Raw genomic sequence first — 14610 nt, forward strand, 5'->3', positions numbered from 1 at the left:
GTTCAAGGAAGTCCCTGAATGTACGTGTTTAGTACAAGGATGAGCATGTAGTATTTGGCATTGCAGGCCCCTTACTTACCTAGACACTAAGGTTTTCCAGACAAAGGTAAGTCTTAGGGAGGGGGAAAAAAAAGGGAAAACGACTAGGAAGAATAAAAAACCCTCCTGAAAGGCCATTACAGCTTTACTGCTGGAGTACAAGCAGCCATTAGACTTGCTGTCTGGGTGTTACATTCTTGCAGTACATGTATAAGCCTTAGATGTTAGATGAAAGAGAAGACAGAACATCACTAAAGCATAAGACAATACAAGAGCTTGTGTTGTGAGGAGTAGTAGTCCTTTCAGTCAGTTCACAGAAAAAACACAAAGGATAGAAGCAACTTTAAAAATGGTATTTCACACTCTACAGACATTAATTCACAATTAGTTAAATACAAAGCTCTACTGTGTATTTAACAAAAATACTTCCAAGTTGACATGTCATATAACTGGAGTTAATACAGACAGCTACAAGCTGGGGACGAGTCAGGGGAAGCAGCTGAAAGGGGGAGAGTTGTGGCTGAGGCCACGCACACCGCTGGACAGTCGTGTCTGTCTGAAAGGCGGGTTCGCCAGGCTCGGGCTCTCTCCTGCCCCAGCACCAAGCTTCGCCGTGTTTAGTGTCTCCTCTCCCACCTGCCCCAGAGCTGGGCGGGGTGCAGGGGACACACCTGAGCGCAGCCAGCACGGCGGGGACAGCGCCGGGACAGAGCCCTGGGATGGGCCCTGCGGGGGCAGACCTGAGCCAGCCGGGGAACGCGGGCAGGTAACACAGCGACCTGCCAAGCTTGGATTTACTTGCAGCTGTAGACCCAAGCTGTGCTTCATCCTTTTACAGAGTTCAAAGGATGATTTTTTATTTTCTAAGAATGCATGTATCCTTTCATCTGGTACCCCGAATGCTGCATTCAGCAGTATTTCCAGAACACAGAGGGAAATCTTTTCAGGGTTTGATATTCAGTGTATCAGATGTAATACCATGGGTAAAGACCCACACACAGAAAAATTTAATTGCACTTTTTTTCCCCCCCCAGTGAAATGTGAGGAAGTGTTGCAGACTTTCATCATATCACCAAAATAATATCACCCCTAGTTATACCAGAACAGAGGGAAGGCAAGAAGATTAGGACATTCAAAAATAGCTTTTTATCCTAATCAATATGGTAAAGCCAAAAATGCTGAACACCTGCCTCTAGACAGACAAATATCATGAGGAAAAGTAACATCCCTTCCATTAAAGCATAATGTAACAATTTGGGGTTACATGACAGAAAAGGGGAACTGGTGATACATCTGCATCAAGACTGTTTAAAATAAACCTAGTATTTGGCACTATTTTGGGAGCTGGGTCTTCTGTTAGCATAGCAGAGTATTTAGGCACTAGTTAGATATGAAAGAAGCATATCAAACCTTAAAGCATTGTATTAAATATCCACACAAACATAGGAAAGATTTGACTGGGTTCTACTTCTGTCCCTTTATTAGGTCAAAAGGTGAATGCAAGTGTGTCATAATAAGCCAATGTCCTGCAGCTTATTACACACCAAATCAAAAATATAGAAAATAAATGATAATCCTATCTACTTACATAAAAAGGTAATTTTTAGAGTAAGTTTCCAGACTTGCACAAAATATGCAGAAAACTGCATACAATCAGTTTCCGTAAGAACAGCAGTTTCATGTAAAAGGTGGGTCAACCTGCTAGCCAGATCTACTTTATCAAAAGCTCTGGAAAATTGACACTTGAACACTGAAGGGCCTGTCCTGCTGTCACTGACGTGGTGAAACACCCACCACCACCAGGGTGAAGCACTGGAGAAAGCCCCTCTCCCTCCCCTGCCCACCTTTGCAAATCACTCTGTGACAAGATACAGAAAAATTAGCTCTATTAGGGAGTGATGGTGATTTAAAGGGTTGTAACATGTATCTAAAACTCAGTAGGAGTGGATCAGGCAAGGCTGTTAAAATCATAGTTCGGTGTTCTCATCTGCAGTTGTCTTCCTCCTGGCCCAACCAAAGCAGATCAGCTGAGGAGCCCTTCTGTGGCCACCCCGCTTGACCCAGCACCCCCCTCTCCCTCACTTCAAGTCACCTGCAGTACCTCAAGCTCCTTCCTGCCCCACCACATCTTCCTCACAGTCTATTGCCACCCAGCCCGCTACAGAGGACTCCAAAATGCAGATGAGAGGAACTACAATAGCACAGCAAGTGTAAACAGTTAGTAGACCTGCCACATCTTTATTGCTACAGGTTCGGCAAAGGGGCAGTCTCCATCCTTGGATGGAGTTTGAGGCAAAAGGATAATAATGGTTAAGATAAAAAGTGATGAACAGCAAAATTAGGAAAAGCAGTCAACGTATTTCAGGGCTCTCAGAAAAACCTGCATGTGGAAGGTACTGAAAAAATCTTGCACGTGGGTGGTAGGCTTGCCTCTGACCCTGAAGTAGTGCTGTGCAGTGTGTGATGGTCCCGGCTGACCTACTGGCATGAATACAGTCGTGTTCCTGCCCCTCGAAGGCTAAGGCTACTACACACAGCTACCGCGACTTGTGGTTCAGTTCACAGAAGTCTCACAACTAGGGTCATTCCTTGTGCAATGTTTGATGGAGGTGAAGGTAAAGTGGTTTCTTGGTCAACAGTTGCAATTTCTTCCTTTTAAAGTCAGTGGGTTTTTTGTACCTGTAACCACAAGAAAGTAAGTTAATCCAAGGGCTAATGGCTGCACAGGAAGATGAAAGCATACTAGAAAGCTTGTCCTGTACAGATCTTATTACTGTAATCTTTAAACACATCTGACAAGACTTACTGGAAGCAACAATAATGAGTACATTTACAGGAGGAAACTCAAACCAGTATTTTCTCTGGATTAGTATTTTAACAACAAGTTTTCAATTTTTAAATGAATGTAAGGTTTTTGTAAAGAGGATTCCCAATATAATTACTCTGGAGTGTAGGAGCTGCAGTATCAGTTAGTACTTCAGAAGTACTCCAGTTCGCTCAGACTAAGCACTCTTCCTAGAGAGGCCCAGAATTGCAAGGTTCACCCTCTTCCTGAAAAAAGCCCTCAAAAACCTCGCTCAGACCTTCAGCTACACCGTAAGGGTAGGATGCACATCATAACCACTGCAGCATGATGGCTTCACCTATTTCTTTGTACACTTAGAATGGGAAAAAACACAACCACCCAACAGTGCTTTGAAGTGTTCATAAAATTCAGTTGCAAATTGGTATCCCATGTCTCAAATCAGACTTCTTTACAGAAGTTTGGTACCAAAAGAATTGATTTTTTTTTTTTTTAAATACAGCTGATCTGACACTCAAGCTAAGGTAAAAATTAAAATCTCCCATACAGAATTTGTTAACTTCATACAAAATTTAGTTACAAACACCAGCATTTTATTTGGAAATAGTCTAGTTTTAGACAAGGGTCTCTAGCCATTTTATTTGCCAAAAAGCATTTTTATCTTCCTTTCTTTATAAAAAAATAGAATATTCCTTATGAAAGTCAATCTAATGAGTCGAAGAAGCTTTCCTTGCTGCACCAAGCTACACATCATAACTGAAGTCTAGTTCATTTCCTCTGTCATTGGCATCTATAATTGCAAGTCACTTACAGTTCTATAACAATTGCCCCAGGTTTAATTTCATCCATCTCCATGAAAGCAAAGCACTTGGTGCTAGTAAACCTTTTCTTAGGCTTGTAGTGTTTGAATTCAAAGAAAATAGCTGCACCTAGAGTGGAAAATGGTTTAATAGAAAAGTTAGCAATTATGGCCAAGAGTTATCTGAAAACTTATCTGCCATTAAGATGCTCTACATGCGTTGGAGGGAATTATCTCCAACGCTTCTGTTATTTACTTAAAAAGCTATACCGTGTCCTTACAATGCTCACCACACTCACAACAGCTTGTACTCTTCACTCATTTATTCACAGCCAGGTAACAGTCTGTCCAATGACTAAGAAGGTGATAAAGCAGCTCAATACCTGTGTGGTAGAGCAGACTGCTGCATTTTTCTCTCTTTTCATTCCTCTCTTGTCTGCAACTCATCACAATGACCGATTTGAAAGAGACAGGATGCAAAGGTCTATTTTTATCCTCGTCTGGATCTTGAGCCCTGCAGCAGCAGCTCAGGCACAGCCTGTTTATTAGATCAGGAGCAGCCCAATGTCTACACTTTCAAAGCTCCTGGGCCCCGTTTCAGGTTTCTGATACTACATACCTTTTGTTAGTTTTTCAATGTGTTTCTGAATCTCAATGTCCACATTAAAATGGACATATGTGTCCTCCTTCCTCAAAGCCACAGGAGTATCTTGTACAGGAGTCAGATCTATCCCATTCAAATCTGCAGGAAAGAAACAGCATGAGAACGGCTGAAGCTTCTCAGACTTTAAAGGTCCTGCTTCAAGAGATTTATGAATCACTCCTAATACTGCTGCAAAAAGTTAATGTGCACCTGGATTTTTCCCCTAAACTCAAAAAAAAGGGGCAATTGTGCCCCTTCACAGTCAGTGCATTTTCTTTTGGATTGCAACATGAACGTAGGTAAAGTTCTGACATTATTTAAGATGAAAATTTGGAATTATCCTTCTTTTTATTTTTAAAAGCACATTTCTTTGTGCTGCCAGCAAAGGATTCCATTCCCTCTGCAAGCAAGACTCCAGCAGGGCTTCAGCCCTTCAGCTGAACCGGCAGAATGGGATACGCACCGAAGGCTGCCCTCCACACAGGCTCTGCGGGGCACAGCTGGCACGGCTTATACAAGCTTTGCTCTATGCCCTGCTCTGATGCCTAGCCTCAACATGCATCATTATTCTTGTTTTTCCCACAGGCAGAGGCATGGTGGGGCCATGGGTTTGACTCCAGCTCTCAGCACCGGCCACCGCAGATGATATTGTTTCTCACTAAAGCCTCCGCTGTTTACACAAGTACATTTGTCCTCTTGCTCCTTCTCCTCTCATTACTGATCCCTTTCCCTCAGGTGGAGCAAAGTTCCTAACCACATGGCCAAGATTACAAGTACAGAGCACGTGCATTGTGCCTGGGGTACAGGCTGAGGCTGGGCCCCCAGAGCACCACTGATGCCCTTCATCCAGGGAGTGGGCTGGGACCACCAATGTTGCATCAGGAACAAACCTCCCTCCAAACCTGCAGAAGAGCAGCCTGGTACAGAACCAAAAAACAGCTATTAAGCGCCTTCAGACTCCTAGCAGGGACAAAATGGCTTTTCAGAATTACTTTTCCTCACCAAAAATCTTGACAAATAAAGTATAAAAAGACACCATTAGGAGACTAGGTGATAGCCCGCCCCCCCACACACACTTTTTGATACTATTTTCTACATCGTTAGTTGGCAGTCACCATTTATAGGAGCTTGCAAATAGAGCACCACATGTTAACAGAAAGCCTTGTCAGGAAAGCAAGCCCAGCAATATACAGTCTCCCTTGGCTCCAGAAAGGAAGTGAGAGCTAGCTCTGAAGGCAAGCAACAGTTTTAATAATACGTAATAAGTTAAGACAAACACTTCAGTGGCAAGAAACAACAAATGTTTGCTTTACAAGTTCTGAGAAGTTCCAGGATCCAATGTTAGAACCCCGTTGGGGTGGTATTTTCCTGTTGGCCAAGAGAAACTCAGCATGAAAGAATTAAATTTGATTAAACCCACATCTACCCAGCTAGCCCCACCACTGAAGTCATCCATCCCTCTGCTTTCTGGCATACTAGAGGCAAAGAAAGATCCACAAGTGACTAGAGAAATGGAGCCCGAAGAACAGTTATACAATATAAAAATAATGCTGCAAACCTAAGGCAACACCATAAACAAAGAAATACTGCACGTTTCCAAGACTGAAAACACAAAGAGGCAGTTGTATCAGCTGGGGAAGGCAAAATCGATGTTCTGGCTTCCACCCCAACCAGGTGACTCCTCAAAGGTCCAGAGAGAAGTGGAAGGTTTCACCGTTGAAAAAAAAAAATCAGAGGAAGTGGAATTAGATGAAACTTTCTATCTATGTATCTTGGCAGGTAACACTTGAGAATATCACTGGGATTCAAGTCCCATTCACTACTGTGATCCTTACTTCTGCCAAAGAACTTGTCTGGTGGAGGAAGCACCTGATCACACATCTCAAGTATTTCGTCCCTATGTTTGGTATCCATAGCACATCTAAAGAGGACACATATAAGGCTGCTATCACAACTGAAAATAACTAGAGGCTGTTGGCTCAGCTACAGATTTTTATATGACAAACAAAAAAAAAGTCATATACCTCAAAAGATTGTAAAGATAAGCAGAAGTCAAGCAGGGCAGGTTAAGGGTAAGCAATTCTGACTACAGGGACTTCCTGCTAAGAAATGCAAAATCGGGAAGAGGCAGATGCTCCCACTAGAAAGAGTCTAAATACCAAAAATCTCAGCCTCAAGCAAAAGACATCAACTATGCTGTCATCTGTGAGAAATCCTAATGTTGCCTATCCTGGACAGAGAGAGGTTCTTCCAGATTCATGGAGGCTCTCAGAGGGGGAGGCTGTTAGCCCACCAGGCTTTGGCTGAAATATTTCACTGCCAAGGCTAAAACATATTTTATATTTTATTTCACTTGCAAGCTTTGCTTCCCAGCTTCACCCATTCCTCTAAACCTTAAGCCTTGGTAAGATGATCTTTGTTTTACTAAAAAATTAGTTTAATGACAGGGCAAGAATGGAGTCAGCAGGCTGTGGTTCACCATCTCCAGAAAGCCCGGAGACCAGTATGTGTTGGAGAATACAAGCAGTCTGAACAGATCTGTACTTAAGGGTCAGCTGAAGAAGCCGGAATAGGGAAGTACAGCCTGCCAAGTCACTGATACTCGGCTCCCAGCATGGGGAAGGCACCCCAGAGTGCACAGATAAGCATGTCTCCTGCAGTGATTCACCTCCTAGTATCTCTAAAATACAGAATTTTTCCACCCTTTATTAAAGCAGAAGCCTAAAGTCCACAATAGAAAATGCAAGTAACAACAACTATTTTTCCCAGCAGGTTGAAAAAAAAATAAAAAAAATCAATACAGCTTTCAGAAAACACGCTCTCCAAATGAGGAGCCAGGAACAGAAATCATTACCCTTTACACTGACTGTGATGTAAGGATCAATGCACTGCCCAGCATCTTTCAGACCAATTTTCTCTATGTTGATGGTGAGTAATGTCATCCCGGGTTCAGATGGCAATCTGGGTAATAAAGTACCTGGAAAGAGTAAAGCATATTATTAACCCTTTGTGTCATCTTACAGCAGAGGCCTTGCTTATCCCATCATCTCTTATGGAAGATGCTGTTCTTACAGGGTTCAAAGCCCAAGGATTCATATCCCAATAGTACACAGCATGATGGGCAAGTCTGTGTGTACACACAACACCGTCTGACAGATTTCAAAGCCCACACCAAAAAACCCCAGGACTGCCTCAAGTCAAATGAATTCATAAAAAACTAATGCTGTAAGAACAGAGAGGAGCTTTGTTTAAAGTGTTCTTTCTTGCTCTCATGCAGAGTAATTCATTCATGGAACTCACTTTTATAATTTTTAAGGATTAAATTGGGGAGGCTGGATTCAATCTGCAGTTGCAGGAAGTTCAGATACTTAATCAGGAGTCCCACCCCACTGAACATGACTTGGCTTCATGTTCAACATCTAGACTGGGAGAACAAGGAAGAAAATGGCATTGTTGCAAATCCCACTGGTCATAAAGGGAACCAGAAAAGAGATTCTTAATTATTTAAATTCTACTAGCCTCTACTTCAAGGAAAAAAGAAAAAAAAAAAAGAAGAAAAAAAAGTGTTTGCATCCCCCAAGTTCCCTTCTGCCTTAAGGAAGGAGTTCTCAGCTCTGCATCAAGAACATTTAGCATTGAAACTTCGTGGTCAGAGTAAATGAATCCTCGCAGTGCTGAGGAAGACAGTGCAGCTGGCAAGAAATCCAAACCGTTCAAACTCACTAAAAGCCATGAGATTGTCGTCAACAATGGAGTAGGTTTCTTCATGCTGATTTTAGCAAAAACTGGCAGGCTTCAAGCCTCTCTCCACTATTAGATGAATAAGCACCAAGACAGAAAATGCTTTCACCCATGATCAAGTTTGATTTAAAGTTTTTGTTTTCTAATTAAAAAAAAATATCTGAAGGCTTGAGATCTAAACAAAATAGTTTCCTTTGACAAGTCCAATACAGGTTTTACTTGATACTTTTTTTTCCTCTCGATCCGCTTGAGGAGCTGGAGAACTACGTTTTTAATCTTATTAGAGAGACTGGCTTTGCAAGAGACCATGTATTCTAGATTTTATGAGCATTCCCACACCCAGTCCCTCTTTCAGTATCGTCAGTAAGACTTGAATTCACATCTGTGATGCTGTACATTTCTGTATTTCCTGTCCTGGCTGCTAGCAGACTCATGACCTCCAAGGTACTGTGTCCACAGACCCTTCACAACATATCCCACCATTCTGAAGTAATGGGACAGGCTTCTGACTACAGTATGAGAAACGTTAAAAAGCAAACTTATTAGAGCACACCCATTTCTGCAAAGGAACATACACACTCTAGCTAATCTTGCTGTCTCTCTTGAATAGATGTTCAAAGACAGAGTAGTTCTTTCAATCTAAATGAAGGTAGAAGCAAGCCGGTCTTTTCTTTGGCACAAAACTTTGCTCTGCCGTCTTTCACTTGTCTCCTAAAAGCAATGTCACCCCCCCCAAGAGCCAAGAACAGCTGTATCCTTCAGTTTTCCTATCCATCACTCAAAGGGACTAAGTGATGGGACACCTGACAGAAAAATCACCCAAAAGATGCATCAGACTGGCATTTATTATAAAGTTAGTGGCTCAAGAAAAATTATTCTGTTCTTGAAAAATGCTTTCCAGAATGTGCGAAATTGAAGAGTTGCAATGAACAGAAAAGTCAAGCTCACTTCCAGAAGATAAGAGAACCGTAGGACAGATGGTCTCCAAGGAACACGGCTTCCTTTCTGCCTCAGGAGGAACAGCCAAGCCAGCAACGGACTAAAGCAGCTGACTAAGCTGTCTCATGTGAGCCACAACCACCCAAGCAGGTCTTTTGCTGAAGCCTCTGTAGTCATTTCAGATGGCAGTCATTAGCTGATGGTACCCTCTTCTATGGTGTAACTTTCCTAGGGCTGGGCATCACACTGCCAGGCTGCCACCATGGCCAGGGCCTGTCAGATTTCAGCAGGCTCACACTGAGGCTTTTCACGAGAAAACTGTCAGACATTTCAGACAACCACAAGTGTCAGAGGGGGAATGGAACATCTACAAATGAAATAAGTGTCCTCCTACAAATGCATTTCAGATACACAAAGGTGAGCCAACCCAACAGCTCACTGCCACCAAGACACCGGCATTCAGTCTCTCTGTTCTCAAACCCTGATTCAGAGAAAGGGGAAAAATTGACAAGTCTCCTGCTGTGTTCACAAATGGAAATGGTTCACAGAAGAATCCACTGCCCGTACAGCACTGGAATAAAGAATTATATAACCAGAAGAAAGGCAGGAAACCTTTGCTGTTAGAGACAGCAAGCCATTGGTCAGTTCAGCTCCATACAGCACAGAAGTCTAACTACATAAGTACTTTTTGTGTAAGATTTCCCATAAAATGTGTATTCCACTAAAGAAAATATAGCTACACCTACCTTTGGCTACACTGCAAGTCAGAATGTCTTTATTTAGCACAGCAGGACTTCTAGAGAGCTATGTAAGGTGCGTCACCAAATACGACCTCCCCTTTTTCCAGTACTGAAGGCAAATGAAGGTCCACACACAGATGCCTAGTACTATGATTGTTACCAAAAACTGTATTTTGAAGGTTGAAACTAAGAGCTGAATGAAAAACATCGCAACTACATGAATATGATCAAAGAAATAATTGTATATACTAAAAGGTTATCATACCTTCATTGGCTCCTGGGTTAGATGAATGGTGCAATGTGATAACGATGAAGCCATGCATGTAGAAGACAAGACCATGATCAGTTAGACAATACAGTTAGGCACTATGGATTAAAGGCATATAGAAGCAAAGAGTGCAACACAGTTCTATCCATTCAATATGGAAAGTCCACTTTACTTATAAGGCTCACTCCAGAAGGCTGCAAACTGCTTTGGCTTAAGCCTCATCACCCAGAGAAGAGCAACAGACCAACCCCCAAATCAGGTAAGAAACACCACACTAACATTCAGTGGGAACAAGATCTGTGCTCAAGCAGTACAAAACCGCCTTAGGGGTTTAGATTATTGTAGCTACGGGAAAGTTTTCTGATTTTTTTTTGCGTTAAAGTCAGATATGCAATTTATTAAGTAGATGACAAGGTAAAATATCATTAAGTTCAGGAGTTGCTCTCACCACCTCTTAAAAGCATAGTCTTACTGAGGAACAATTCTGTAAGAAAGCATATGCACCAAACCTCTCCTCTTTCTGATTTGGCTACCCCACTTCTTTGAAAATGACTTAACTGTAAACTTCATCTGTCTACCGTCAACACAGATTCTTTCTCAGGCACATACACAATTTCTACAGCTCTAATGGGTTGCACAGAGGCAACTGTTGGCACTATGGCAATGGTCACAGCCTTATTGATTCACCACCACACCAAAAGCTACTTAAAGTCTCTCTGCTGTACTTTGGACAGACAGAATGCATCTTCATAAATGGATTTATCATAGTGAATAACAAGGATCAAAATAGTAAACTTCAGCAGTAAAATATCACAATACATTATAGCCTATTCATGAGCTTAGCATAAACAACTATAGACTGTGCGTATCTACATCAGTGTGGCCTGTAGGGATGATTTCAGTAGCATGCATTGGCTCAAATCTAAGGACAGAGACGTGTTTTCTCCAGGCGGAAGTAATGCAACACCCCAGCTCTTTTGACTGTAATTCCAGTAGTTTCCCTACTTGTTATCGCCTTCCTGAAATATGAAGTTTGCCAACCTGCTCTGAAACTAGAAACTTGTTTCTTCTGCAAAGAAACTACACCAGGAACCAAAAGAACCTCTGTTAGAACATCCTAATCCTTTACTCAGTAAATTGTCAAAAGCTGAAATTACAGGAAGACCTTCTCTAGAATCTGTAGGTATATTCAGTTCTACAGTTGCTTTCACATGCACAAGGATTTAAGCTATCAAAACCAAAGCTACCCCTCTTTATCCTCTCAGAGCTTGGCTTTAGCCTAAGCCATTGTCTCACCAGACTATGCAACACAAAAATAATCAGCAACAGCTTATCACATCTCTAGCATGATGTTGTAGAAGACACATTACCACAATTTACATTTGAATGCATTTGAAACACTTCACACAGAATGGTGAAGAAAGTGCAGGAATGAAAATACTAAGTTTGAACAAGGAATAAAGGCTAGTTATTTGAGGAAGATGGTACCACCCTCACAGGTTATCCATACAACTGTTTCACAGTAAGACACTGTTTGCTGAGAAAAAAAGTCCACTGGCCACCTTTGTGGTTCTCCAACACAGCATCAGAGTTTCCATTAGCCTGTTGCTCCTCACCCAAACTTTTCAAATCACAGGTGGAGAAGGGGGCTTCTCAGAGATACAACTTACACGTGCTACATAGGCTGGCATGAGAAGGCTAGTGCCCCTACCTGGAACTCTAGCAGGAAAAGAGTCTGGAGACCCTGCTCCAGCTCCTCCTTCCTCATCATCCTCCTCAAACTCCAAGTGTTCCTCTTCTCCAGGTGCTAAAATCTTCCTGTAAAACACAAGAAAGAAGAATGAGACCAAAGATTATTCATCATCTGGCTTTCAACTCACAATTCAACATCTAAATATAGAGCAGGGGCAAGATCCTTTAGTAATTTCATACTTGTTATGAACTACTACCTGTACCTACAGACTCTAACAGAGATTGCAGGAGCTCAGCCCAACAGAAAGCATAGAGTCTAAAACCAAGAGACAATACTGGCAATTTCGGAGAGATGTAGGGATGTACCAAGTCCTGACTTTACCAAAAGCATGGACTTGATTTTTAGTGGTACCTAGACAAACAGAATTCAAAATACTCTTATTAACCAGGTTACCCAAAGCAGTACAGCAAGTAGGTGGCTCTAGAAATTCTAGTGTTTCAGACGTACACCAGGTCCCAGGCTATGCTCCCTTTCAGATACACAACTGTACACGAAGTGACCCAGTTTTCTCTTACCTGAGTGGGACAGGCTGAACATCAAAGGGGAACTCCTTATTGTAAGTGAGGATATTCTTTAAGACTGCAGAGAGGGGAGAAAAAAAAATAAGAATCCATATCCATAAACAAGCATTAATTCTACTGCTTTGCACAGCTATGTCCATTCTCACAGCATCTTCACACACACAAATAATAGTAGTTAAAAAATAAATCAGATTGTACAAAAAAACCCCACCCCACACTTCTCTCATATCTTAAACACCAGTACAGTCCTGATCAGAGCTATATCACTGTAACATTCATACAGGCTAACTGCAACTCCATACATAATCACCACCACACTTACATAGACAGGGAAGATACACACAGCAATAACCAAAAGCATCCTGAGAGAAAGCCACAGGCTCCACAGGCTCTTTGGTGGCTATTGAAAGGAGGGTGGTGCTGTTACTGGCATCAGCTCCAAACAGACCAAAGTCTCCAGAACTGACACACTTAAGCACACAGGTAGGCTGCACATTCAGAGAGACACTGTGGGAGTCCAAGCATGCTGGTAACACATAGTTGATATTTCTTACTTCTTCATGCATGTGTTTTGGGGGTTTTATTTTGGTGGTGTTGGGGTTTTGTTTGTTTGTTTTTCTACCCTCAGATGTCTGGGCAGATTGGCAAAATTCAGAAGAGACACAGTACAACATCTGAGCATCAAGCCCTAGAGACACTGACTATACTCTCCAGCATTCGGTGGAGAATGGCTTTGCCATTTGTATTAGAAGCTTACTCAAGTTTTAGTAATTACAACTTCAGCTGTTATTTCCAAAAACATTTACCAGTAAAAGCAAAACTTCCAAAAGCATGTGAAAGAAATAAGCATTTCATGATGGCTAAAGGGCCTAAAAATTGACATGAGAACACCTGCAGGGAGAAGCACTCTCCCACCAGACAATGAGTATCCCAGACTGGGTAGGGGGAGAGGAGGTAGAAAAACCGAGTCCTCTCACTGAGCCTCACTTTGCAATAAGACCTCTCAGAGCACTAGAAATCCCCCTTAGGACTACTGAATGAGAACAAAACTGTTTTAAAACAATGTTAAGATGACACAAATACCCAGAGGTACTTAAGTACCGGTTATGTTTAAGGAATCGCTGCCAGGCCCCTCTGTGCACTTCAATTAAGCCAGTGTAGGGAAGCTTCCCTGTCTGTCTTCATATTCACATCACTCAGCATGAGCTCCACCATTAGCTTACAGGCACCACACGAATGCTACAATTAATAAAGAATCCCCCAGGGAAACTATAAAGAACCCAAAAAAAATCTTTCCAGTCTTTGCTCATTCTGATTTTTTTTCCAGATTTTTGTACCACCACCTGAGACATTAGGTACTGTCTGATTCCAGCTGGACACAATATAGAGATACATAAAAAGCTTTAAGTTGCCTTCAGTCAGAGATGTGACAGACAAAACTGGTGCCAAGTCTCTCTCCCTCCAAAGACTTCTGCTCCGAGGGATCACTAACGCAGATCTCACCATGGTGGCGAAGAATCACAGCCACCTCCCAAGAGAAAAGCAGCTGAGGTTCAGGAAAAGAAGGGGATTTTTATCACACTCAGAATTCCCCAGCTCTTCGAGAGCTGCATCATACCAGAGACAGAAAGTGAAACTGCCCCAGGCAGAAAAATCTCAGTAAAGCAAGATCTCTTACAGTCATAGACATGTTATACAGAAGCAACAGAAATTACAGCAGTTCTCCTCCTATCCACCAAAAGTTGGTAAGCACTAGATTCCCCTCTTCCCAGAAACCAGTTTCTCTCACTACATGACTGAACATCCCCTGAAAAAAACCTTCTAGTAAGAGATCTCAGTCGTCACTAGAGGGCACAAAATACTCCACTGATACAGCACAGGAAAAAGGGAAACGGTTTTACAGCGCCTAAAATCTCGATGCTGCCTGGAGACAGAGCTGAGCATACACCCTCCTGCAGCCACGCACACGGGCGGTGGTACCAGAGCTGCCCACGGGAGTACGCTGCTTTCAGGCGTCCTGGCGGTGTTGGTAACAAGGGTGATGCTGAATGTCTAGCTCAGAAACACTTCGGGAAACATGATCCAGAACCTCTTGCCTTTTGCAGCTGAAAGCTGTGGATCAAGTTTATAAAAAGTTGAAACTCTGTCTCATCAGCAGTAGCAAATAATTTTGCAAGTTGTAATACAACGATTTACTAAACTGCTCCTTTAAACATCAGAAGTGGATGTACAGCACTCAGCCTGGTGAAATACTTAAAGTCACTAAGAAAAAGCAAAGCAGTAAAACAGCAATGCAACAATCATCCTTTGAGGAAGAGGAGAATCCTTTTTACATCTATCACAAGTGGAAGTTTCACTTGATTT

General features: G+C 42.2%; 1 protein-coding gene across 3 annotated transcripts in view; it reads right to left on the reverse strand.

Moving 5' to 3' along the window:
- Positions 1 to 367: 367 nt before the first annotated feature.
- AIDA (axin interactor, dorsalization associated) overlaps positions 368 to 14610 on the reverse strand; it is a 30619-nt gene continuing 16376 nt past the window's right edge. The window contains exons 5-11 of one of the 3 annotated variants that reach the window (XM_074863782.1): positions 12241 to 12304; positions 11684 to 11790; positions 9970 to 9981; positions 7139 to 7261; positions 4261 to 4383; positions 3654 to 3771; positions 368 to 2718 (exon numbers count right to left, since the gene is read on the reverse strand). In XM_074863782.1, coding sequence (XP_074719883.1) covers positions 2622 to 2718; positions 3654 to 3771; positions 4261 to 4383; positions 7139 to 7261; positions 9970 to 9981; positions 11684 to 11790; positions 12241 to 12304 — 644 coding nt within the window. In that variant the 3' untranslated portion in view covers positions 368 to 2621. The remainder of the gene's footprint in view (positions 2719 to 3653; positions 3772 to 4260; positions 4384 to 7138; positions 7262 to 9969; positions 9982 to 11683; positions 11791 to 12240; positions 12305 to 14610) is intronic. The other 2 variants (XM_074863783.1, XM_074863784.1) reach the window with 2 other exon arrangements.

Source organism: Strix uralensis, chromosome 3 (assembly GCF_047716275.1).
Source record: "Strix uralensis isolate ZFMK-TIS-50842 chromosome 3, bStrUra1, whole genome shotgun sequence".
NCBI lineage: Eukaryota > Metazoa > Chordata > Aves > Strigiformes > Strigidae > Strix > Strix uralensis.